Below are 25,921 nucleotides of genomic sequence, written 5' to 3' on the forward strand. Positions count from 1 at the left end.
AAAGTATGGATTTGAACCTGGGTCCCTGAGATCCCTGTCTGACACTTTAACCACTACACCCCACCCTGGCTGTCTGCTTGCTTGTATCAACAAAACATACACAGAGGCTGTTTGACAAAGTTTATACTAACAGTTGTAAAATGTACACATTATAATGGTTCAATGTTAGACTCAGTAATGCTACTAAAGCAGTAGTACAAATGAGGAGTAGTTATTTTAAAAGCAATGCAAACTACTAACCAATTACTGATTTGGAGATTTTTACAGTATTTCTGGACAGACCAAATTGTAAAGAACAGGATGGCCAAAAAAAAACCCTTTTGCCATTTGAGAACAATCACTTTACTAATACTTTGCTGTTAATAAGGGAGGTACTTTGGCATGATTCCCTTCTCCATTTTCTGCTTCCACTCAATGCTAAACATATAAATAAAAATTCTGATTTCCCCCCAGCATTTCCTCACTCTCCTCCCAGGATGTATCAGACCAGAAATCCCTCTTGGTCCTGTTTTGCAGCAATAAGACCTATCAGTGATCAGACTAGCTGGCATTGCATACCAGGATCCAAGACACCCAAGTTCAAATCCATACTCTGCCCTGAAAGTTCACTGGGTGAACTTGGGCCACTCAGTCTATCTCAGCCTAACCTAACTTCACTGGGTTCTTGGTGGGAGGATAATAATGGAAGCAGGGAGAACAGTGTTGTAAGCTGCTTTGGGTCTCCATAAATTGCTACAATGAAGGAACCGTTGCAATTGTTAGGAATCAGATTACTGAACAAAACGTTTTGGTAGGCAAGGCGGCCACAAAAGCAAGAGGACTGCTCACAGAAGATGGCAAGTGACATTGACCCCTGGCCAGTCTTTAGTTTCTCCCTAGACCTTCAGCACTGGTTTTAATTGCTTGCCAGTCTACTTATTTGCCTGCATTCCCCTCCACCCCAACTCAGTGTGTCTGCTTTTATCAAGTGCATATGCCATACAGTAAAAATCAAGAGACACAACGTTCCCCACCCCAACTGGCTATCATGGGCTCTATCAAGGGAAGAGGGGACTCTTCCGGCTCTGCAGTGCAGGGGCTGGGCCCACTACTATTGAAGCAAAAAAGGCAGAAATATTCTTCTGGAAAAAGAAGTAACTGGAAAGACTCTCTGAGGGCTCTGGTTCAGATCCAGAAGCCACTTCTGTTTTTCCATGGTGGATACAATCTTTGACAGATACGTGGCTCAGAAACTGCTGTGTATGTTATCTGCTTCCCAGATGAAAAAGAGATGCGGATGTCACCATCCCTACACTATAAGCACAGACTTTTCTTGACAATTATTAGTCTCAATGTCAAAAATGTTGTGAAGACGCCTTCGACGATCTAAAGTTTCCCGATGTCTCAACCCCTCTATCAGAACAACAGTTCTGTTACGTAAAGGAACAAGACTGGCTGAGAGAACGGAGGGGGAAAACCCCTCTGCTCGGATCTCTCTCACACAAGGGCAGTGTGACCAATTCCCACAACTCGTGGCCATTGCATATGCAAAACCCTAAGCCAGCCCTGCTAAACGAAATTATAGATAAGACGAAAGCGAGAATCCTGCAACTTCTTTCCAAACAGTAATATATCACTCAGCTCTTGCATCACGATCCAGAGAAGCTGAGCGGAAAACACCTGATCTTGCCACATCTTTGAAGGACCTCATTTCAAGAAGGTCTGACTGGAAGATGCCCTCGAGGCTTTGCGCAACAGGAAGTCCAATTTCCATTCTGTCTGCCACTCTGACCTCACGCCCTGCAGGCAAGAGTCAGAAAAAGGTTTTTCCATGCAAAGGCTGGGGGGGAGCCAGCGAATTTCATTAAGAAGACACCGTCTCCCCTTTTTCTCTTGGTATCCTTCCCATGGTGTAGAATTCCTGGTTGGGGTGCAGATCCATGAGGTGAGCTATGCGGTTGGACATGGCAAAAAAGGCTGAAATGGCACCAATGTCCCAACAATCTTCCCGGTCAAACCCATGCGCCTCTAGCTTCTGAAAGTGCTCTTCGGTGATGTTCTCCGCACGGCAAACAGCAAGCGCGAACTCCAGGATAGCCATCTCCCGGGCAGTTAGGTCAGCCAGTTTCCAGTTCACTGTGACCTGCAGAAAAAAGCAAAGTTATGATCAATCATGAACTTTGGGCGTAGGAAAGGAAACAACACTCGGATTCTGTTGAGGCCAGGCAGATCAGCCGGGGCCAGGCATCAAATAAAAGCAGAATCTTAACCAATAAGAGGTGAACTCCAATCAGAATGTTTTGCTTTTTGGGACAGGATAGGTCAGATGCAGAGGATGATAGAACTCCTGCATCTTTAATAGGGCATTTTTGGAAGGTTTAACCTCTCAGCCTTATAGCACAATGCCGACAAGACGAACCTTCCAAAATGCTCTTTTCTCTACAATTCTAAGACTAAGGAACTTTCAGGTAAGAGCCCTCCCCCTTCTTGTTAAAAAGGTCTTTCAATGCATTCTCATCTAATCAAGTCTTACAATGTAGCTTCAACTATATGCTACTGAATACACAGCATCAACATTCCATAATTTTTGGTGACGTTTTAGGAATCTTTCCGTTTCTTACTCAAAAGTGTTGTGCACATTTTGCAAGACTGGTTTACACATCAAAACCACCATCACTCAAATCTATACAAATCTAACGCAGAATATTCAGGTTTCTGTTTGCCAAGCGCATCCTAAACATCTATGTGACGTTCGCTTCCTTGGTGACCCAAACATCCAGTTACAGTGAGGAGGGGCAAAAAGGCCAGCCTTACACATGTTTGCTACAGGAAACCACCACCAACCTCTCTCCAAAAAAGCACAGGAGTCAGAGAGGGGAACCGGGCAGGAACTGACCTGATCTGCCACCATCGGTTTCTTAGAGTATATCCGATGCAAAGCGCTATGCGCAATCACACAGTAGGGACACCTGTTAACCATACTTGTGGCCACAACAATGAGCTCTTTGTCCGCCTTGGTTAGGTTTCCTGTGGATTACAGTAACATAAGACCAGTTCATGTTTCAGGAGTCGTTTTGTGACTGATTCACAAGGCTTCTGCTGCTGTACTCTGCAGTTGCTTTCTCAAAATACTGAAACTGATGTGTGTCCCCCCCCCCATGCATAAAATTTTAGCAATACAGTTATGTCCTAAGGAACTGTGATGCTGCGCTGGAGTAAAATCAACTGCACATTCTTTAAAGCAGAGGATATTTGCAACCCAATTCAATGTAGGGCTCCCGCAGTCTAAGCCCACTGAAATAAATGGGTTCAGAGTGGGCACTTGCCTTAAGACATGTAAACCATTTATAATGGTATACTCGGGTAAACTATTTATAATGGTATACTCAGGTTTATATTTTCCACTGACCTGAGGTTCCATAGTAAACACAGAAAATGAAAGAGAATGTGAAAGTCAAGGCACACTTAGCAATAGCATCCTATTGTCCTACATCCTGCAATGTTCCTTTGTTAATCATTAATCATATGGAATGCATTTACCACTACTCTACACTGCAGTAGTTCTTAAACTACAATCACAGAGAACAAGACTTGTGGCTGTGCTTCACTTTCAGAAGCTGCAAGGTTCTCTACACAAAACTAGACACTGCCAGTGCAATCCTATGCATTGTTAGTCCAGTCTAAGCCCATTGATTTCAGTGGGCTTAGAGTGGAACAAGTCTGCACAGGACTGCACAGCAAGATTAGTTGGGCTGAGCATGCATGGGGAAGAACAGCAAACACAGCCAAGGAGTTCCTTGGAGGTCCTACGGGGTCTGCTGAGGAGGCAAGCCACTTTCAGCCTAAGTTATAACTTTTCTTTAAAAGCCTCACCTCTTCAGCATATGCCGAAACATCAAAGAATTGTCAAGCTGTTCAGCATTTCACCTCTTACTTTCAGCGTGGACTTGGGGATCTTTGAAAATACACTGGCAGCCATTGGCAGTCTCTGGTCAAGAGCTTAAGTAGTCACCAGTATGCTGCAATCAGGAACTGCACAGGTCACGTGGCAATTCAAAGGTCCCTCTTAATCACAAATCAGTGACTGCAGAGCAACGCTCCCTCTAAGCTGTGGAGTCTTGTGAGCAGAAATTCTACTTTGTGAGCTGTTCGCATTAAAGTTCTGAGTGAGTGATTTGGCGATGCGTCAATTAGTTTGCTCTGGAGCCGTCCTTCCTGAGCTGAGACAAAAATGTGCATGCTGCAATCAGGAACTGCACAGGGCATGTGGCAATTCCAAGGTCCCTCTTAATCACAAGTCAGTGACTGCAGAGTGTCATTGTTTAAATTTGATTTTTGTTCCAAGATCAGAACAGCAAACAGTCGAATTCCCAGAAGCTGGCAGAGAAGATCATCTAGATGCAGGAAGTAACGGGGGGGGGGCAATATTTGGGGACATCTGGGAGTGCAGTCTTCAAGAACAGTGGCTGAGGGAAGCAGGCGGCAATCTGCTATACTGGAGGGTGTATGTGGAAAAAGAGAGGAACTGAGGTAACAGCTTGAGCTTGTGGTTCCCTGACCCAATAATGTTTTACGATAGTCATATGAGGACAGAAGCTTCCATCTGGTTACAATCTGAGCAGAACTGTTCTTACCCGTCTCCTTGTTCATAATGGCGTTGTAGTAAGCAAAGAATGCTCTAAATTCTGCTGGTCGATGAGCCATCGCCTTAAATACATTGGGCAAAAAACCTGTCTGTTTTAAGAAGGGGGGAAATGAAGACACCTTAAATGAAGATACCCACAGCAAGTAGCAACTTCAGTCAGCTGAGCAGCTGAATGCCATAGCACATGCCACAGCCCTGCAGCCCCAGCGCGCACTGCCTTCTGCTAATTGTTGCCAGCCCCCCCCCATTCACCTGCACACCCCTCCCTCCCAGCCTGACTGTATGTCCTGTGCATGTAACACCATGAGCAAGTCCAACAAGGCACACAGAGAACATAGTGAGCAACTGCCATGTTTGATATCTCACAGAGAACCTTGCAGCGGTGAACAAAGTAGAGGCTCTTGGGACAACAGCCACAGCCAATGCCTCCAAGGAAGCCTTTCTGGGAAAAATCAGGGAGTGCCAACAGGGCGACAGCAATTAAACCATGCCAGGCTAAAAGACATTGACGCCTCCTCCTGTACTGTCTTTTACATGATGTGCAATCACTGACCATTAATACAATTTGAATGTTAAGTGCCCTTTGACAGTCTGGAGCCTCTGATTCAAATCTTCCCATTCTCCCCACAGATCCCGCTGAATATATGACTCAGCTTCACGTCTCCAGTTCTATAATCATGAATTATAATTCAACCAAGAGCTTCCCTTCTTGTTGCCCTTCCCTGGTGCTGTTTAGTCAGTTCTATCGTCTTCTTCTGATAAGCCCCTGACCTGGATAGCCCAGGCTAGCCTGATCTCATCAGATCTCGGAAGCTAAGCAGGGTCAGCCTTGGCTACTATTTGGAAGGGGGGCCTCCAAGGAATACCAGAGTCGTGATGCACAGGCAGGCAATGGCAAAACCACCTCTGAAACATCTCTTTCCTTAAAAACAAGTCTAGATCGCCACCTAGAGTGGCATAATGCTTAAAGAGATAGAACTTGTGGTTGCCACACAATCTTAGGCACTCCTGGCTATTCTACACACAATGCCATACGATAATTATTAATTCCTGATAAGATGCCCAACTCTCAAGCATTCCTTTATCTTCTGTCATAATCTTTTGCTTCTTGAACAGAACCTATTTTATGCTATGGGCCAAAAACAGTATAATTGCCCTGGTATTAGAGCCAGTAACTGGAATCTGATCCTGGATACCAATGGAACTACAACAGACTCCTGTCCCAACACACACACACACACACTGGATCCCTCCTTCTTCCCTCTGATTTTTTTGCAGAATAGGACAGGTAATCCTTTGCTCTCCCCATTTTCCAAACCACATGTACACCTTTAGCTGAAAGAGTAACTCCTGCTCCAATTTGGAGTAGCTCTGGTTAATGTTTGGTTGTTGTCACTATATTAGTTAGAATAAAGAATGTGTCTCTGCTTTGATTATGCTGACAGTATTTGCTTAGGATAAATCCCTCCCCAACTATTGTACCAACTCCCTCAATAAACGCTGTATTCCTTTTAAATCAGGTCTCTGTCATCCTACTCCTGCTGCAAACTTGCTACTCACAGCCACCTCTTTAGGTAAAAGATCCTTACTTTCTGTACCCCACACAAACATGCAAGCTAATCTCCCTGATTAATCTGGATGTATGTTCACATGTTTGTGGGGGTGTAATAACACAACTGCTATATCTGGTCAAAGGTACACAGTGTAGTCCCAAGTGGAACTTCACGTGGGAAGATCTTACCACAAAGCGTACCATTTCTGGATAATCAGGTTGGGCCAGGGCTATTTTTAAAAAATACACAGTTAAAAACCAGGGTTGAACAATCTGCTTTGAAGGTCCCTGGATTGCACACCTCACCCCCACACACACACATACATCATTCTTACCTTTACTTCCATTTCCTCCATGAGTTCCACTATATCATAGGGCAAATCTTTCTTATTCGGTATTGGGTATCGCCCAATGGACTTGTCAAGGTTCCCGCTGTCGGTGCTGTAGGCATGGTTCGAGGCTACCGTTTGGGGTCCTCCCCAAAAGCTCCCCGACACTCTGAGAGGCAGAAGCTAAAAGAAAAGGTGGACAGGATACCTTCTGTGTGACACAGTATTGCGGTTTTGTATACTGGGCATCATCTGCATCACTAGCTCGTCATATGGTTTACTGTAGTTTACGTATCAAATGTAGGACCACCTCATGTACTATCCATCCCACCAGCATGAGAGCATCCTAAACCCTGCTGTTGGCGCCCCGACCTGCAGAAGTGATCTAGAGACAGGGCTTTCTCAGTGGTGGCCCCTCACTTTTGGAATGCAGTCCTCCAGGATATGTGCCTGGCTGCACCTTATTTTATATAGTCTGATTGCATTGTTTTAGATTCAGTAATCCACTTTGAGCCTCAGTGAGAAGGTAGGCTATAACGTAAATTGTACCTTAAGCACCAAGCAAAAACCCACTCTTCTTTAACCTAGGCTTTGAACTGAAGGTCATCCCAGCTTTACAGTTGTTTTTATGTTCGCCCTGTCCTGAAGTATTATTTTATACTGATACTGTTCTACTGCTGCTTTATGTTCCTTGTAGGTTTATTATTAGTTCTACTGTTGGTGGGTTTTATATTTTGCATTGTTCCTAGGATTTTTGTTACTAAATTGTTTTTAATTTTGTTAGCCGCCTCAAGCAGATCTCCGAAGTGGTGACAGATTCAAGACTATTGTCGAAGGCTTTCATGGCCGGAGTTCATTAGCTGCTGTAGATTTTCCGAGTTTTGTGGCCGTGGTCTTGGCATTGTAAAACCTGGCATTTCACCAGTAACTGTGACTGGCATCCTCAGAGGTATAACACAGAAAGATGGAGTACTGAGGGGCGGCGTTTCAGCGAGCTGATAGCGGCTGTGTCTCCTGGGATCTCCCAGGGAGGCAGCTCGCAAACCAGCAGTTAGAGAGGTGGTGCGAATGTCCGCACCCCCTGGGGACCTTTGCGAAAGGTCTCCAGTCATGGATTTGCTTCAAAGTGCTGGTTCTTACCTATAAAACCCTTGATGGCTAGGGTCCAGCATACCTAAGGGACCGCCTTTCCCCATATGTTCCCCCAAGAGCACTACGGTCAGAGGTGCAACACCTATTGGTTGTTCCAGGCCCCAAGGACATCAAGTTGGGTGCAACCAGGGCCAGGGCTTTTTCGGCGGTGGCTTCTGTCTGGTGGAACGAGTTCCAAGGGGAGTGTCACGATTGCCCTGGCGGGCGGGCTAGGCAAGGCACGGAGTATACAAAAACACAGGCAGCGGTCAGGGCACCAGAGAAGTAGAGAAACAAAAGAACAGTCCAAAATATCAGGTCACTTGCACAGTCTGAGGTTTACCAGAGATTAGCAGTCAGAGTTGTCAAGCCGAAAGCCGTTGCTCAGAGTCAGGTTACACTTTCCAAGGTCGGGGAGTCAGAAAAATGATGTCACGCAGTCCGGAGTCAAAAGCCGAGAGAGAGTCAAGCTGAAAGTCAGGAAACAGGATGCAGGGTCCAAGGTGCAGCGATTCAATCATGCGATCAGTTGCCAGCACTAGTGAAGAGAGCTGCCTTAAAAACCTGTTCCCTTTGTCACTAATTATCCGCTGATTACAGAGTCCCGGCCATAAGCGAGGCTTAAAGCGAAGGCGTATCCTCCATGGTTATGTTCTGATTAAGTCTGCTGGGCAGTAAGGTGACGAGACTCTCTTCAAGTCGGGCAGTGAAAAGCAAATTGGAACAACCCCTATGATTGAAGGCAAGAATTTAAGCAGAACAGTCCTGGAAAAAGGAGAAGGGACTTTGGTTTGAGATGGCCAGTTCCTGATACAGCAAGATGGTGCCACAGGGAAGAAGAGGAAAACAGCAAGAGAGGAGAAAATGAGATTGTGTAATATCTGCTGAGGGAGATTTATTGTTAATTTGCTTTTAGTAGTGAATGGAAAAATAATGGTTAAATAAGATGCCATTGTTCTCTGTAATTTGTGTCTAAGTTAAATAGCGATTCTCCTGGACTACTTGTCATATAGTCAGATTTGTTGGGATTTTTTACAAGCTATGATGATGACTGATCACTCTCAATGTTAAAGAAAGCTTTTTATTATTGTTAAGCAAATCCCAAAATAAGAGACATTCAGAGGTAATAAGATACAGTATAGCGAGCATATTGAAGCATTAGTTGTTGTAGATTTTTCCGGACTGTATGGCTGTGGCATTGTAGGACCTGATGTTTTGCCAGCAGCTGTGACTGGCATCCTCAGAGGTATAACACAGAAAGATGGAGTACTCTCTGTGTCAAGGTGAGAAGAAAAATGGTAGGCAGGTAATTTATATCTACTCAGGAAGGTGGGGTAGGGCTGAGTCATTATCTTGTAGGAGTTCCCCAGGCTATGAACATGCTAATGGAGGAGCTTTCCTGAGGAGGTTCTTTTGTATATGGATTGTTTCCTGAGGAGGTTTCTTGCTTCCTGAGAAAGTTCTTTTGTATGTGGATCAGCTGTTGAAATTCTAATCTTATCTGTAGTGCTATTGTCAGATGTAGAGCCTTTTGTTTTTTCTCAGCCTTTTGTGTTTTTCAGGACAGGAAACCATGCCCTATTTATGTTTAAACACTCTTCGTCCCTGTTGAAATTGTGTTTATGTTTATGAATTTCAATGGCTTCCCTGTGTAATCTGACATGGTAATTGGAAGTGTTGTCCAACCTTTTAGTGTCTTGGAACAAAATACTGTGTCCTGTTAGTTAGGCTAAATGTTCAGCTACTGCTGATTTTTCAGGTTGACCCAGTCTGCAGTGTCTTTCATGTTCTTTTATTCTTGTCTGAATGCTATGCTGTGTGGTCCCAATGTAAACTTGTCCACAACTGCATGGTATGTGGTATACTCCTGCAGAAGTGAGGGTGTTTCTTCTGTCTTTTGCTGATCGTAGTATCTGTTGTATTTTTCTGGTGGGTCTGAATACTGTTTGTAGGTTGTGTTTTTTCGTAAGTTTTCCCATCTGATCAGTGATTCCTTTGATATATGGCAAAAACACTTTTCAAGACTCTTCAGCTATTTGACACGCCAGCACCTGCTGAGCTTTGGGGAATGTTCAGTTCTCCTAAAGGTTGTCATCACCTTTTAACCTGGGTTCTAGCTGGCTGCTCTCAGTTTTGTGGCACAACAGCCCAAGATTATGGCCCTCTCCTCTATTTGTAGAGGACGTCTGGCTCACAACTGCAGGAGGGGGAGCAGATAGGTAGCTGGACCCCCATTGCAGGAAAAATTGTACCCAATAGGACTGTGTTTCCTAACCTGTGGGTTGGGACCCAGAAGTGGGTTGCAAAGCCTCTGAAAGTGGGTCACAGGCCAAGCATCCCTAACTGCTGCCCCTGCCCTTTCTATTGCTTTCTTTTGTATTTGGGTTCACTGTCTTCTTGAAAGCATCTGGTTGACCACTGTAGAAAATGGAATGCTGAACTAGAGGGATGCTGAGGTCATTGTTTGCCTAGGGTGCCAAAAAACCTTGGGCCTGCCCTGGGTAGGTCACCACCATACCGAAAAGAATCCCTTCCTGTCGTGGAGTTTTTATTTTAAAAGAAAGGAGGAAGGTACAGAAGAATCATTACTACAGGGCAGCCTGTATAAGGAGCAACTTCCCTTTTGTTTTGTGAACATCAAAAACACATTTCTATTTTAGACTTTTTATAACCACGATTATCCTCCGCTTTGATGTTATCTAGGAACAAGCATCTGTTGCACTGGGGGACAGTTAGAACACACAAGGGGATGGAGTCCAGCGTTGATCTAATTGTTTTCAACAAGAATTGCCGCTAAAAAGACGCAGCAGGCAATCAAAACGGGGAAAAAAACCCTCGTGAATGATTTATGAAAGGGCTAAAAGCAAGCTGCTGGGAGGAGATGGAGTCCAGCATTGATCTAATTGATTTCAACGAGAATTGCAGCTAAAAAGACGCAGCAGAGAATCAAAAGGGGGGGGGAACCCTCGTGAATGGTTTATGAAAGGGCTAAAAGCAAGCTGCTGGTATGTTTCACACAGACCAGATGGGCAGAGCTACTGAGCAAACCCAATAAAAGCAGGCAGACAAAGCAAATGTCTCAGAAGTCCCAGCAATGCACCGATGTGTGCAATAATACATACTGTGTCATCCTAAACAGAGCTGCACCCTTCAAAGCCCTTCAACTTCAGTCTACTTGGGAGGGTATAACTCTGTTTAGGACTGCACAGTGAGGTTAGGGAGTGCCGAACTTTCCATCCTGTTGCAATCTTTTATGCTGGGAGGGACAAGTTGCAGCTGACTTATGGTGACCCCGCAGGGTTTTAAAGGCAGGAGACAAACAGAGGTGATTTTGCCGCTGCCCGCCTCTGCACAGCAGCCCAGGACTTCCTTGGTGGTCTCCCATCCAAAGTACTAACCAGGGCCGATAGAGAATAAAACACAGGCAGGCAACGCCAATTACAGCCTGCAATGAAAACCACTGCATAGCCCAAGCAGTTTAGCGTTATACCAAACAGAGTTAGTCAAGGTTAACTTCCACATCTGTTGAGCCAGCAGGTTACCTGGCCTCTCTGGAAGTAAACAACTTTAGAAGGGCATTTACCCTGGCAAGGTGTTTTATTCTCCCCTCTCCAATACTTGAAGGTAGGTGTGAGAAAACTCCCTATACAGAAAACTATGTACATGCCCCTTAAAGGAGGTTGAGTGCTTTAGGGTATATGTTTTTTTAGTTGTACATACTATATGCAGCCTGTTTGGGGATTAATACATCTCTACCGGACAAGATTGTTGGTCACACAAATAAAGCCAGGCTTGGATATCTTCTATCTGACATGAATCCTAGAATTACTTACCAGGTTGCTAAATTTTGTGTGTGGATCATGAAGATATGGAAATTGTATTATAACTAGGCTCAAATTTGAATTCTGTTTATATTATGTATCTAGTATCTAGAATGTTTTATTATAATTTTCATGCATATGGATGGTCTAATGACTACTTCCACATCCTGTGACCAGATTTTCAGACCGTCTTTAAAGCAGCTGTTGGAAAAGGGCAATTTGGATTCCTTCTCCCTTTCATGCTGCCTCCCCCTACCACCACCAGTGTTCCCTCTAAGATGAGTTAGTGTGAGCCAGCTCACAGTTTTTTAGTCTCCAGCTCACACATTTTAGTCTTAGCTCAAAAAGGATGGCTCCAGAGCAAACTAATTTATGTAGTAGCCAAATCACTCACTCACCACTTTAATGCCAGTAGTTCACAAAGTAGAATTTTTGCTCACAAGACTCCACAGCTTAGAGGGAACATTGACCACCACCAGAAAGCACACCAGCAGAGTGGCTGTTAAGGAAGAAGCAGACAGCTGCTCCTTACTCCCCACTCTTATACTTCTATAAGCACCAGCTCAACCCCCAAAAGCTGCAATTCAAGGAATGCTTTACTTGGAAGTTAATCTCACCAGACTCAGTGGTATTTACTTCCCCGTATGTACGGCAAGATTTGAAAGTGGATCTGGCAAGAGATGAAGCGATGGGAAAAGAAGCGCCCAGTGAAAGCAGTGTTTACCCTACAATCTCCAAGAATACAACTCAGTTGAATAATTATTTTGTACAGTTTATTTCAGAAAGGGGGCTGGACTCCCTCTCCAAAGCAGAGAGGCCTGCGTTTAGTGCAGCAAGAGGCATACTGTTTCAGAGAAATCTCTAAGCTTACGCTTCAAATCCCCCAACCAATCAGCAGTCAGTAGAAGCACACAGAAGCCTTATACTGTGCAGCTTGTGTCTACGAACTGGAGTACCTGCGGACTGGTACAATAACCTAACACTGACATAATGAGAGGGTTACAACCACTACCTGGAAGATAATCTTTATTTCTAATAACTCATTTAATAAGAATTTAGGCTTTTCAAAAGATGAGCCTGAATGCTTTGATTTAATCTTTAATTGAAGGCAGCCTTCTCTATGCATTATATGCTGGGTTATTCTTTGCATTGTTTTCTAATTTTATAATCCAATTTTTTATTGTACACGATCTAACACTTCACTGCACTGCTTCCTAATCTTGTAATTCCTGCACTATGGTCTGTATTGTAGTGTATACTTTGTGCAATATACTACTATGCTGATTTTACCGCCTCCCTTTTATTCCTAATCCTTCTTTGAGCCACAAGTAAGGCAGGCTATAAATAAAACAAAAATAAACAATTATGTAAGTGATCTGAGAGCACCTGGAGTTGAATAATAAGGGTGCTTCAGATTTCAGTCTGAAGCCATCCACTCAAGGAAGAAGGCAGGAGCCAGAATTGGCTAGAAGGGCCAATATTTTCGATACCTCTTGTTTTTAACAAAGGGGGGGGGGGGGCTGCAAGATAAAGCTATCGCTGGGAGGAGGAAGTGCTTTGAGCTCTGTCTTAATGCGGGATCTTCTCTCTTTCTCGAACTTTGTCCCCCTCGCTCTTCAAGGGAGACCCAATGCTTTAGCCATTAGACTCTACTGCCCTTCAGCAGCCAAAGGCAGTTCATCACATCTGGGGAGTGGGGGTGCGGGGTAAGGAAGTCCTCCAACGGGAGTAAAGCATCACCTCACTCTAGCTGGCCATGTAATCGCGTGGGACGAAGACGAGCCGTGCCAGTGCAAGATGCAGGCAGTCCCAAGGCGCGACACCCACACCCCTTCTCCCAGCTGCCATAGCACATGGCCACCCCCCTCTGCTCCACCACACGGCAGCATGGCATCGCCGCAGCGACAGCCCAGACCCCTGGCAAGCACCTCTGCCTTAGTTCAGAACACGCAGCGACGGTACTCACGGGCAGGCAGCCCGGCCGGCGCAACTGCAGGAGACGGCTCAGCATGGCTCGCCAACTACGACACGGTGCAAAGACAGGGAAGCTCGGCGCTTTCGGACCCAAGGCCCCCTCGGCGACACCAGACGCGCATGCGCAACCAGGGCCAGCCGAGCCCGCCCCCATTTCGACGTCGTGACCGTCTTCCTCCCCCGAAGCCAGAAGAGCTAATTGGAGGAAGAGAAGAAAGGGGGGGGGGCGGAAGAAGAAGACGGGGCGAGGGAGGGCGCACGACCAACGTGGTAATAAAAACCCGCACAGTTAAAAAGATGGAAGTTCTAGGGGGGTGGATTCTCTGGTAAGCAGGGAAAGGAATCCGGCCGCGGACGGGTGTGAGCGGCGTTTTTAAGCACTCCGCTGATCAATAGCGGTGGATCTCTCCCCAAAGGGCCATGACTTGCTAACCAAGAAAGAGCAGCAACGACAACTCTGGGAAGCTAAATGACAAATGTGGAGTTCTGCCTGTACGTATCACGTAGGGTTGGCCAGGTCCGTCTTCGTCCCAGCAGGGAGACATGGGGGGGGGCTTCCGGAAGCAACGAAGCAGGGGAACTTTCCCGCTCCCACCAAGAACCACCTCCAGCGGCATCCCCTCCGGCTGCAAGATTTAAAGGGACCGGCTATGCGGCTTGGAGATCAGGCGTGCGGGGCGGTCCCACCTGAGCAGATGGTGGCCGGCAGTGCCGGATTTACGCATAAGCTAAATAAGCTACAGTTTAGGGCCTCGCAATCTGCTGGGGCCTCAAATAAAAACACAATATAAAAAATGATTTCAAATATTAAAAAGGTGTATATATTTTAAATTTTTCTGAGACCATGGATCTTTCACATCAGGCGCTGTTGGCCTTAAGGATTTAAAGGGCGCCTTCCCGGAGCTGGGGGAGGCGGGGGAACCTTTCGCGCCTGATCTGTAGTCTGTGCGCTTTTTTGAACAGGAGGGGATTGTCGATGTGATCAACTACAATTCCTAGAATGCAGCAGGTTCCTTTACGGTGGTGACGTTTGGGGAAGTTCCGCAGGGAGAACCTTCAGTTCGAGAAACGTGCGAAAGTCGCAACTCTTGTTTCTGAAATCGCGTTCAGTTCCTGCTGGTGGAAGAGCCGACTGTAGTATATTATCCTGTCTTTGCTTAGCTTTCTAGAGACGTAAGTTACAAACGCTGATCTTTTAATGTCAGTTGACTGCCTTAGCGATGTGGATGCTGAATGCACGTGGGTCGAAGCCGCAACCTGGATCGAAGCCGGTTTTAATGTATTTTTAGGGACCTGCTATGGGAGTTTAGCTCTGACCTGGATAGCACAGGCTAGCCTGCTCTCGGCAGATCTCGGAAGCTAAGCACGGTTGGCTCTGGCCATTATTTGGATGGGAGATCTCCAAGGAATATTAGATTCGCGACGGGGGGGCGGGCAATGGCAAACCGCCTCTGAACCTCCCTTGCCTTGAAAACCTCAGGAGGTCGCCGTAAGTCAGCCGTGACTTCACAGCACTTTCCACCCCGTGGCAGTATATCCATGTATCCATGTTATAATGTATTATGTTATTCCATGTTGATTGGGGCCCATTTCTCTTGAGTGCACGATTTCATGTGTGTGTTCTGGGTTAGTTCACTTTTGCCCTGAGTATCATTTGATTCCTTAGAGTTTATTTGCTTAACACTGTATGAATGGGTGCCACTGCCAAAAAAACAATGCATTGGAGGTGATATCAGACGTCTATCTCTGGCCTGATCCATTATTACATTTCAGTATGCAGATTGCCACTTGGTGCTACAATCCTTGAGTAATTTATATGCCTATGAAAGGTTTTTAATTATATTTAATTGTACTTTATGAAATGTTTGTAAGCTGCCCTGAGCCTGCTTTTGCGGGGAGGGCGGGATATAAATCATATCAATCAATAAATAAAACAATTAACTAAATTGTGTATGTGTGAACCAACCATGGATCTATTTTCAGAGACTAGCCCTATGAAGTCAATGGGGTTTTACTTGCAAGGAAATGTATTTAGGATTGGGGCAGTCTCTGATGGGTTTGTTTCAGAAATAGCTGCCTGTTTTATCCTTAAGGAAAACAAATTTCCCAGAACAATTTGTGAATGCAGCGTTTTGTTTTGTTTTAAAATTACAGGTAGATCAAATGTATTTTATTGGAATGTGTCTGTCAAATATACAAACAAACTGTATAATAAATAAATATGGGAAGGGGCCTCAATTCGGTGATCAAAGGCATGCTTTTCCTTCACAAGGTCCCAAGTTCCATGGCATCTCTGCTCAAAAGAATCTCTGTACTGTATGAAACCTCTGCTTGAGTCTAACCAGAGCACGCAATAGAGGACTGAATGGACCAGTCATCTGACTCTGTGAATCAGCTTTCTATGTTTGTGTTCCATAAAGATCCATGAGCTGATTTGTTACTTGAAGACTCTCCTTGCCTTCTTCAAGTGCTGTAATTTGCATGTATTATGCTACACACAGTAGTGTGTAGGAGTTTATACAATGCCACTGGAACTTTCCATAGCCTGTGAGAATTCTAAGTAGACTGGGAGGATTCCTGGGGCTCAGCCTGTCTGTGTGGCTCCTTCCGTCTTTCTCCACGAACCTCTCTCTATAGGGCAGCTCCACCTATTATAGTGTAGATAAAGGTAAAGGTTCCCTTGCTCGAAAGCCAGTCGAATCCGACTCTAGGGTTGCGGTGCTCATCTCCGTTTCCAAGCCAAAGAGCCAGTGCTGTCCAAAGACATTTCCATGGTCATGTGGCTGGCATGACTAAATGCCGAGGTGCACGGAACACTGTTACCTTCCCACCAAAGTGGTACCTATTTATCTACTTGCAATTTCTTGCTTTCGAACTGCTAGGTTGGCAGGAGCTGGGGCCAGAGACGGAAGCTCACTCCGTCATGCGGCACTCGGGTCTTGAACTGCTGAACTCCCGACCTTCCAGCCTGCAGTTCAGCGTCTTAACCACTTGAGCCACCGCAGCTCACTATTGTGAGGCATCCTCGAATTCAGTGCTGTAAGTAACGCATGAGAGAAGGGACATGTGCACCTGCCTCACACTAAGACAGACCCAGGCCCTTAGCCAGAACATTTCTAGTGGGGGGCAAAAGAGTACAGTGCTGTATTTATTTACTTTATTATTTATTTATACTTTATTAGTTATTTACCAATTTTCCACTTGAGACTCAAGGTGGATGACATGGTATAGAACACTGGAATCAGATGGCATGAGAGATCTTAATAAATGATGCAATAGGACTAGGCTTACGAAAATTACAAAAATGCAAAAAAGTCTCAAACATGCTATGTCAAGCAGTGCAGGAAATGGAATTACAAAAATGAAAAAGATGCTGTAAGAGCATGATAGAACATAGGTAAAGGTTTCCCTTGCTCAAAAGCCAGTCGAATCCGACTCTAGGGCTCATCTCCGTTTCAAAGCCAAAGAGCCAGCGCTGTCCGAAGACATTTCTGTGGTCATGTGGCCAGCATGACTAAACACTGAGGCACACGGAACGCTGTTACCTTCCCACCGAAGTGGTACCTGTTTATCTACTTGCAATTTCTTGCTTTTGAACTGCTAGGTTGGCAGGAGCTGGGGCCAGAGACGGGAGCTCACTCCGTCATGAGGCACTCGGGTCTCGAACTGCCAAACTACTGACCTTCAGGTCTGCAGTTCAGCATCTTAACCACTTGAGCCACATACAACAAATCAACTTATTTATTTATTTATTTATTTGATTACATTTTTGGATCGTCTAATCCCCACAATTGTGGGGCTGTAGGCGATGTACAGGATTAAAACAATAAAAACCATTTGCAGCACATATAATTCATTAATGAAAATCAAGTGGTGAAAATTTTTAAGGTTCCCTCTCATTTCCATGTGTCCCTGATGAGTATGGGGGGAAGGAATTAAATCCTTCAGGGGACAGAGGTCCGGGAAGGGTGCCAACCATTTTGTAAGCCATCGCTGTCCTCAACCAAATGCCCAGTAGAACATCTCTGCCTTACAGGCCTGCGGAATTGCACAAGATCCCTGTGGAATTGGGCAATAATATATAGCATACACTGGGACATAGAGTACAGTCCTGTTCTGTAGAAGCTTTATAAAAATGCCCTCCCAAGCAACTGTTTACATAGTCTGCAGAATTAAAGAAGTATGAGAGACTTCTTCCAGATACTGAAACCTGAAATACAACCTTCTTTTCTCTGTAAGTCACTCACTCAAGACTTCTAACGTGCCACCCAGCAAATGGGAAAGATCAGCAACTGGAAGATTTATGACAGGATTCACACTTTTTTATCTCAACTCCTTCCTTTTTTTACAAAATTTGCACCTGAAAGATGTATGACAGATTTCACACCAACCCCTAATGCTGATTGGAGGAGCGTGACAAATGATGGATGGGGCACCACCCCCTCTCCAACCACCGTGTCTACGGGCCTTGTCAGACCTAAGGTGTTGTCTACTGACAGCAGCTCTTTGCGGTCTCAGGTAGAGTTCTTTCATGTCACCCATTACCTGATCTTTCCAACCGGAGACTGAATCTGGGACCTTATTCATGGAGAGCAGCAGCTCTACTCCTGAGCCACAGCCCCACCGTGTATAGTGAGCAGGCTGAAAGTCTGAGGCTCTGGAGATCTTCAGCCAGTTAGAAAAGACCCTTGTGAGGTAGAAGGACCAATTGTCTGGCTTGTGAGAAGTTGTCCTCTTCTAGCTGGAAGCAAATGTTGCTTGGAGGGGGACTTTGACCCTGTCAGCTTAACATTCTTTTCTGTTCTGTGTTCATTTTCCTCCTTCCCTCCTCCCCAAACCAGCCTACAAGGGCACAGAGAAATGATGACCTACCCTGAATGTGAAGCAGAGGACAGTACCTGCAGAGACCTGTGTGATCGCCAGCCGGACTATGGAGTTGCTTGCCAGGGAAATGGAGAAGACCTCTGGGATGCTTTTGGGCTCCTGCAGATTGATGTGGGCTGTGACAGCGTTAGGAGCCAGTTCCTGGGAAATGAGACTGGGTATTCGGTATGTACTGCGTGAGAAAGATGTCCTGCATTTGAAAATGAATGGACGGTGCTCTGCAGCCATAATACGCTGCATGATCAACGGTTGTCACTGCTTGCTGCCCAGCCAAGGGGTTTCAGTTCTTTCTGTTATCAGCTGGTCAGCAATTACATTTTGAACTGGGATCATATTTATATATTTCATTTTTGCCCCACATTTTGTCCCAATGGGGACTCAAAGTGGTTTACAACACTCTCCGCTCCTTCAGTTTATTCTCACAACAACCCTGTGGGGTAGGTTAGGTTGAGCATGTGTGACTGGCCCAAGGACACCCAATGAGATAACATGGCAAAATAAGAATTTGAACCTGGGTCTTCCAAATCCTGGTCCAGCCCTCTAACCACTACACCACACTGGCAATGGGTAAAAAAAATGTCCTTGTAGGTATGCCTTTCTTCCTTTGTAAAGATAATGAATTCTAGCTATGGTTTGATAGAAGGGCAATGAAAGTAAATAGACAATACTTGTGCATAAATGTTAAGTGTCTGTTGTGTTTGAATAGATAGGTGAAAAATTTGGAAATAAATTTTTTTTTTAAAAAAAGATGCTACATTTTGAATGTTGACAAGACAGTCCTATGTTCTCTGTATGAGTCCCTTTAGAATTTTCTCTTCTTTCCATTAAGAGAAATGTTTTAAGGAAGCAGAGAAACTGGGAGAAGATAATTTCGGCAAAGAAGAGGAAACGGAAACACGAGAGAGAACGGCGTAGAGCTAAACTTGCTGACGAAAGAGGTACAGTGTAAAATCCTCAAGGCTGAGCTTTGTGAGATCCTGGGAGATCCATGATCAGATCTCTCCAGCAATTCCCCCTCTCTTAATTAGCCCCCGTGGGTCTCCAGTTCAGCTTGGGATAACAGTGTGGGGGGGGGAGCCTCTGCCTTCCCTGTACCTTTGTTCTGAGCTGAAACAAGCCAGTGGAACATACAGGCAACATTTGGAGTCATTTCTGCTTGGGATATTGGTGTTGTGGGAAGTTGTTAAGCATCCCGGCTGTGTGTCCGGTCCCCAGTCAATTCACTCTCCACATACACTATTGGCAGTGTAATGCTTTATTAGAGATATGATGCTGTGGGTTCAAGAGCTTTTGTTAGAACTAAACAAAACCATGGGAAATGACAAGATAAGGTAAAGCATTAAAATTTAACACGTCACACCTAACCCCTGCATTTCTATGGCAACGCAGACAGATATATGGTGCCCTATCTAAACCTAGGCTGGCATAAAGAACTCCAAGGTCAGTCCCACGGGAACCATCCCTCGGGGTGCAGCTTCAAGAAGGTTACAGCCTCTACTCCCATGCACTCCAACAACACCCCCCCTCCCAGGAATTTAACATGACAAGCGAAGGTGAAGAGAAACAGGACTGAAGGGAATCGAAACTTAGGGTTGAACTTGACACTGTGGTCCCAAGCTGTAGACTTCTGCAGCTGCCATTTTAAAATTAAAAGTAGTTGGGTGCTTCCAGGCATAGAATTCCTATTGTCAGCAATGCTTTAGGGTGCATGTTCTGTTCACACAGGACGATACTGAAGTCCAGCAGACCTGGTCAGTGCTGTGAGTCATATGAGGATGTCTTAGAAGACTGCCCATAAGCTTTGGCCGGCATGTCAATGCCCAAATGGTTCCCTGAGTTTAGAAATTTGAACACCGCAGATGTTGCTGCGTTCTGTGCGATTGCACTGAGCTGCAGACTATACGGCTGGTCTTCTAGAGAACCAGCCTGCTTTTCTCAAAAATTAGTTTCTTCTAAGATTTGCTGTATACCAATAGCTTATGCAATCAAGGATAGAGTTTTGTACAGAACGACGTTTGAGTCCAGTGGCACCTTTAGGAACAACAAAGTTTTATTCAAGGCATGAGCTTTCGTGTGCAAGCATCTGAGGACGTGTGCTCGCACATGAAAGCTTATACCTTGAACAAAACTTTGTTAGTCTTAAAAGTACCACTGGACTCAGTGTTGTACATCCATACATAACACAGTAACCACATTTTGGGGGGCGGGAGTTACTGGCCATGTGGTTACCTGAATATTCAAGAAATTCAGATAAACTTTATACACAGAGAAATGGGGGATCTATGAGGAACTACTAGAAGGGGGATGTGATTTCCCTCTTCCCCCCTCTCTCTTACTTGTCTTCTCTGCCCCTCCCCCCATGTGCCTGCAATGCCTTTCCATCGCTCCCATCCACTTACATTTTTCTGCTCCCTTCCCCTGGCAGCCTCGCCCATGTAACTTACCCATCCACTCACCTTCTGTGTTTCAGATCCAGCCCCCCAACTCAGTAAGCGAGATTTAAAAAGGATCACAAGAGAGCGCCTTCTAGGAGCCAAGGAAACAGGCCCTCGGCTGTGTGTTGACCTGAGTATGACCACTCACATGACTATAAAGGTAGAAAAAGCAAAGGAAAGTGGATCCTCCTTCCCTTTTATTCTCAGTTGGGTCTTATGGTTCTGCTGCTAGACATCACCTACTAACTACATAATTAGAGTCTTAGAAGAACTACAGGGTTCCTTCAGCCATTCCTTGTGATGTATCTGTTGCTGAACTGTACTGCTTAGGAATTCTGGGAGGAGGAGGCTAAACATTTGGGTGGTTCTCCATATTACAGAAAAATAAAACGCAAACTGTCTGCTCTTTCAGAATTAGTGTGACAGGCTGAAATCTTCTTGACATTGCTAAGTTTAGAAGCCCTGGAAATATTTGAGTGGTGGAAAGATTTGGGAGGTGGGAGCATTCAGACATTTTTCTGCCCGCCCCCCAAGTGTGGGGTCAAAGGGGCTACTGATCATTCTGTTAGATAGGACAAGAGCTCTAATCAAAGGCTTATTTTGGAACTTTTGTCTATGACGGGTGTCTCCATGTGGTCTCTTTCCAGCTTCACAACCTTCACCTAGCTAAGTTCGGGCTATCAACATTGCCTGGCATTTCCCCTTTTATTTATTTATACGCAAACCTCGCTTTTCTGAAAATGTAAAAGACTGAAAAAGTCTCTGTCACACCGGAAGGACCCAAAGATTTGGTTCTTACGCACGACTGAAGAGCTGACTGCGTCTGTTCTGTGGGACTATGTGGGGAAGCAGCAGAGTTTTCCTTGTTGTGTATGGTTGAGGGAAACCTGAGGAGGAAGGAAAGTTGCAGTGGGGAGACAAATTTATATTGCTACATCTGTGTTATTACTTATCTACCTCATACTGCTTCTTTACTTATTAGTTTTAAGTAGGTTACTAAAATATAGAAAAAGCTAGACCCCATTGTCTGTTTTATTAGAGAGGAGTGGTACGGGGAGGTACCTAGTTAAGTCTATAGTATTTTGTCCAAATCTTCAGCATCCCTCACTGTCCTGTCCCGCGCAAGCTGTGCTAAGCTCTCTAGGTGTGAGTCAACCAAGACTACTGAGGAGAGCTTAAATCATCTTTATTCAACTTCACACGCATTCAGAAGATCATTTACTCACAATCAACCAGATAGCTGGGTGGAAAGTTACATCTTGTGATCTAGGTCAGTTCAGTAGCCGCGGTGAGAAAGAGATGGACTTCCCCTCTCCTTGCAGTAAGGGTTGATGGACAAAGAAACGGAAAAGAGCAATAAAACTCCTATCTTTGCGCCTCTGAGCTCAGGAAATTGCTCTTAATGAGCCAGTCAGAGGGAAGCTTCTGGGACCCCTAACTGTGGACTACAATTCCCAGGTGCAACAAGTCTTAAAGATACAGTGCAGTTTTACTAAACTACAGATAATGCTGACTGGGGGCAGCACACTCACACTGCAGGGTCCAAGCAGAGGCTGTAATCTTCGTGGGGGCGGCGGGGCGTCAGCCCCCGCCGAAATTTTCAGGAAGGTGCTCAGCCTCCCCCGGGAGCCACCCTTGCTCCTAGCAAAGCAATGCCTCTGGCCCAGCCCCAGCCCCCCCCCCAGGAAATTGGAAAGTCTACACCCTAACAGCCAGCCAGAATGAAACAAAAACTTTAGATTTGAAAGGTACATGGGCAGAAAGGAAGCAGAAGGCCAGCATTTTTTGAGGTTATTCCAATTTGTTTTCTTTTGGCTTTTTTGGAAGGAAATAAGCCGCCTTGCTGCTCAGATAAGAAGGCTGTACGGAGCTAACAAGAAATCCCAGAAGCCCTTTTGGCTGTACCTCACTGGGTTTGTCCAAAACAGTCCAATCGCTGAAGAGTGCCTAAGGATGAATGATGGGTTTAGCAATTACCTTGTAAGTATTTTTAAAAAGTGAATGTTCGAAGTGAAAACGATGAACTAACCCAAAGCCTCCCCTTGTCCCCTCCTATTGCCTCCCAGCGCTGGTGTTCAGAGGATTACTCCCCTGGATGAGGAGGCTTTCCTTCAGTCTCCATGGCTAGTAGCCACTGATGGGTCTCTGCTCCCTGAATCTGTCTAGTCCCCATTTGAAGCCAACTGCACTAGGAGCCACCCTGAGGAAGCTGATTATTCTTTATTTTATTTTATTTATTTTGTCTCATTTATACCCTGCCCTCCCCACAAAGCAGGATAAGGGTGGCCTCCACTCAAGCATAAATACAATTAAAACATACAATCATATAAAAACACAATAGTTAAAAACAGATACAAATTCACAAAGTCCTGGTAGCAATTAATTAGTTATCCAAGACGGCTCACTTTCAGAATAGATTCCAACTTCCTAGATGTTGTTCTGCTCATAATTTCCTGCAGTGCCAGCTCGATGTCAAAACCAAGGGCCAGGGCTCTATAGCAGCGGTGGCTCCCTAACTAAACGCCTGGTGGAAGAGCTCCGTCTTGCAGGCCCTGTGGAACTGCACCAGATCCCGCAGGGCCCTGATCTCCGGGAGCTCATTCCACCAGGATGGGGCCGCTGCTGAAAAGGCCCTGGCAATAGCCAGCTTGGCCTCCTTGGGGCCAGGAAGGGTCAGTCGATTTTTTTAAAAGTTAAACTTCCTTTGGTCTGGCCTGAATTTGCTGCTCATCAATTTCATGTGGGGCCCCCTGAATTCTAGTATTATGAGAGAGGGCAAAACAATTCTCTCTGTTAATCTTCTTCCTCGACCGTATGATTTTATCAATCCACCAAGTCGTCTTTTCTCGAAACGAACAGAGTCCAGGAGTCTCAGCCTTCCATCGTGGGGAAGGTGTTCCAACCTCTTGGTCATTTTGGTTGCCCTTTTCTGCACTCCAGTGCCCTTTTTTGAAAGAAAGAAAAATGGCTACCTGAACAGTGTACAAAATTCTGAATGAGGCTATACAAGGGCAGTACAATATTGGTGGTGGAAACTGCTGTCAACTCGCAGGCGACTTATGGCGACCCCACAGGGCTTTCAAGGCAAGAGACCTTCGGAGGCGGTTTGCCACAGACTGCCTCTGCATAGAGGCTCTGGACTTCCATGGTGGTCTCCCATCCAAATACTAACCAGGGTTGACCCTGCTTAGCTTCCTAGATCTGACGAGATTGGGTTAGCCTGGGCCACCCAGGTCAGGGATTATAATATTAGCTGTTTTATTTTCAGTCCCTTTATTAACAGTTGCAAGTGTCGAATCTTGGTGCTTGGGGGGGTCCACAGTGGGAGGGCTTCTAGTGTCCTGGCCCCACTGCTGGACCTCCTGATGGCACCTGGTATTTCTGGCCACTGTGTGACACAGAGTGTTGGACTGGATGGGCCTTTGGCCTGATCCAACATTGGCGTCTCTTATGTTCTTATGAATCAGCCTCTCTTGTTGCTGCTGGATACCATGTAAATACTTCTTATAGTGCTGTCAGCTGTGATCCCAAGATTTCTTTCCTTCCCTGTTCTTGCCAGTTCAGACCCTATTAGTATGTATTTAAAGCTATGATCCGTTGCTTCAGCATGTATCATTTAATTTTTTTCTGAAGGTGGAGTCACGAGAGGCAAAGGTGGAATGAATTATGACTTCACTGAAGATGAAGAGGTGGAAAGAGGGGGGTGGAATCACTGGATTTTGTGATAATTAACCCTGGAAATGCCCCTATTTTTTTGGAGTTGTCGACGTTTGAGCACAGAATAAACACTCATTTTCTTCTCTGGATATGTATTTTCCAGGGTGATTAGGAAAGCATTTTAGTGACTCTAAAATAAGTACTCTTGAGCTTAACATATATTGGAAATCTCTTCTCACCATCCAAAAAATATCTGCTTGGGTAAAAGCGGTGAAGAAGTGGTATTGGTTTCAGTGCACTAAAATGTACACAGTCCTGGCCAGATGCCTCTCTCCAAAAGTTTTTTAAAAATCTCATACATGGCTGTTACATTATTTTTCAGATTGATGTCACACCAGAAAGTTACCTTGACCTATTTCCATTTGAAACAATTGTTTACCTCACTCCAGATGCTGAGGAAGGTATGTTGTGCCGCTGAGGTGAAAGACTCCTGTTAAGTTTTTTAATTATTTTGAATAGGTTTTAGAATTTTTTTGTGTATTCTTAAAGTGACTTTACCCAAGCTTGTCTTCAACTTTTGCCTTTGTTATGCCTAGATGGTAAACATCTGCAGTGGCACATCTGCCTTCGGCATAACTGGAACATTCCTTTGACTGTTAATATAGTGAAACATTTTCTGACATTGTGACTGATGGGCAATTCCAGTGCTTTTCTCTACTCACATGCCACATTATTGGCTGGTGCTGAGGGTTGGGTGAGGAGCACTCTGATGTCATCAAGATGTGAGAAAGTTACTGGTTAAGAGTGTTGGGCTAGCATCTGGGAGACCCAGGTTCAAATCCCCTCTTGTGCCATGGAAGCTCACTGGGTGACCTTGAGCCAATTATACTCTCTCAGCCTAGCCTACCTCACTGGGTTGTTGTGCGGATAAAATGGAGGAGAGGATGGTGTAAGCTGCCTTGGGTCCCCATTGGGCAGAAAGGCGAGGTACAAATGAAGTAAATAAAAATAAATGTGTTTCAGAGGAGTTGATACAGGATACTTCTTCACCCAAAGAGTGATTAACACAAGGAATTCACTGCCACAGGAGGTGGTGGCGGCTACAAGCACGGACAGCTTCAAGAGGGAATTAGATAAGCATATGGAGCAGAGGTCCAACAGTGGCTATTAGCCACATGGTATAGATAGGAACTCTCAGTCTGGGGCAAGTAATGCTCTGTATTCTTGGTGCTTGGGGGGGGGGAGGCAACAGTGGGAGAACTTCTAATGTCCTGGCCCCACTGCTGGACCCCCTGATGGCACCTGGTATTTTTGGCCACTGTGTGACCCAGAGTGTTGGATTGGATGGGCCAGTGGCCTGATCGAACATTGGCTTCTCTTGTGTTCTTATGATGCCATTTTCAGTGGCAACCCTATGTTTCTGTTAATAAATAACTCTGCCTTTAGACATATGTCTAAGAACATTAAAGGCAAAGCTGGAATGTAGAGTAAGTGGATATCATTTCTGCAATAAA

The 25,921-nt window shown here is 45.2% G+C and overlaps 2 protein-coding genes across 4 annotated transcripts; one reads left to right on the forward strand and one right to left on the reverse strand.

Moving 5' to 3' along the window:
- LOC107107233 lies at positions 1-13,552 on the reverse strand. The gene is made up of 5 exons (XM_015407493.1): positions 13,424-13,552; positions 6,512-6,688; positions 4,614-4,713; positions 2,876-3,006; positions 1-2,122 (listed from the first exon to the last, which is right to left on the reverse strand). The coding sequence occupies exons 1-5, from the start codon at positions 13,466-13,468 to the stop codon at positions 1,844-1,846; spliced, it is 732 nt and encodes a 243-aa protein (XP_015262979.1). The 5' UTR covers positions 13,469-13,552; the 3' UTR covers positions 1-1,843.
- A 112-nt stretch (positions 13,553-13,664) lies between these two features.
- TRMT10B (tRNA methyltransferase 10B) lies at positions 13,665-24,896 on the forward strand. 3 transcript variants are annotated; one of them, XM_015407501.1, is made up of 7 exons: positions 13,877-13,923; positions 14,395-14,604; positions 18,273-18,480; positions 19,145-19,253; positions 20,786-20,910; positions 22,578-22,730; positions 24,790-24,896. In XM_015407501.1, the coding sequence occupies exons 3-7, from the start codon at positions 18,292-18,294 to the stop codon at positions 24,883-24,885; spliced, it is 672 nt and encodes a 223-aa protein (XP_015262987.1). In that variant the 5' UTR covers positions 13,877-13,923; positions 14,395-14,604; positions 18,273-18,291; the 3' UTR covers positions 24,886-24,896. The 3 variants fall into 3 exon arrangements, with proteins under 3 accessions (XP_015262986.1, XP_015262987.1, XP_015262988.1); XM_015407500.1 differs by lacking the exon at positions 14,395-14,604 and having other exon boundaries at positions 13,665-13,923; XM_015407502.1 differs by lacking the exons at positions 13,877-13,923; positions 14,395-14,604 and having other exon boundaries at positions 18,303-18,480; positions 19,147-19,253.
- The last annotated feature ends 1,025 nt before the right edge of the window (positions 24,897-25,921 follow it).

The sequence above is a fragment of the Gekko japonicus genome, unplaced genomic scaffold (assembly GCF_001447785.1).
Source record: "Gekko japonicus isolate JY-2015 unplaced genomic scaffold, Gekko_japonicus_V1.1 scaffold790, whole genome shotgun sequence".
NCBI lineage: Eukaryota > Metazoa > Chordata > Lepidosauria > Squamata > Gekkonidae > Gekko > Gekko japonicus.

What these genes read in the sequence shown, in the direction of transcription:
- LOC107107233 (XM_015407493.1), bottom strand. Translation starts at nt 13,468, where the DNA reads ATGCTGAGCCGTCTCCTGCAGTTGCGCCGGCCGGGCTGCCTGCCC. An exon ending in TGGAGGAAATGGAAGTAAAG is followed by an intron (nt 4,714 to 6,511) that starts GTAAGAATGATG and finishes TTCTTAAAACAG; the next exon opens with ACAGGTTTTTTGCCCAATGT. An exon ending in CATTATGAACAAGGAGACGG is followed by an intron (nt 3,007 to 4,613) that starts GTAAGAACAGTT and finishes TGTAATCCACAG; the next exon opens with GAAACCTAACCAAGGCGGAC.
- TRMT10B (XM_015407500.1), top strand. Translation starts at nt 13,901, where the DNA reads ATGACAAATGTGGAGTTCTGCCT. An exon ending in ACAAATGTGGAGTTCTGCCT is followed by an intron (nt 13,924 to 18,272) that starts GTACGTATCACG and finishes TCCCCAAACCAG; the next exon opens with CCTACAAGGGCACAGAGAAA. An exon ending in TAAACTTGCTGACGAAAGAG is followed by an intron (nt 19,254 to 20,785) that starts GTACAGTGTAAA and finishes TCTGTGTTTCAG; the next exon opens with ATCCAGCCCCCCAACTCAGT.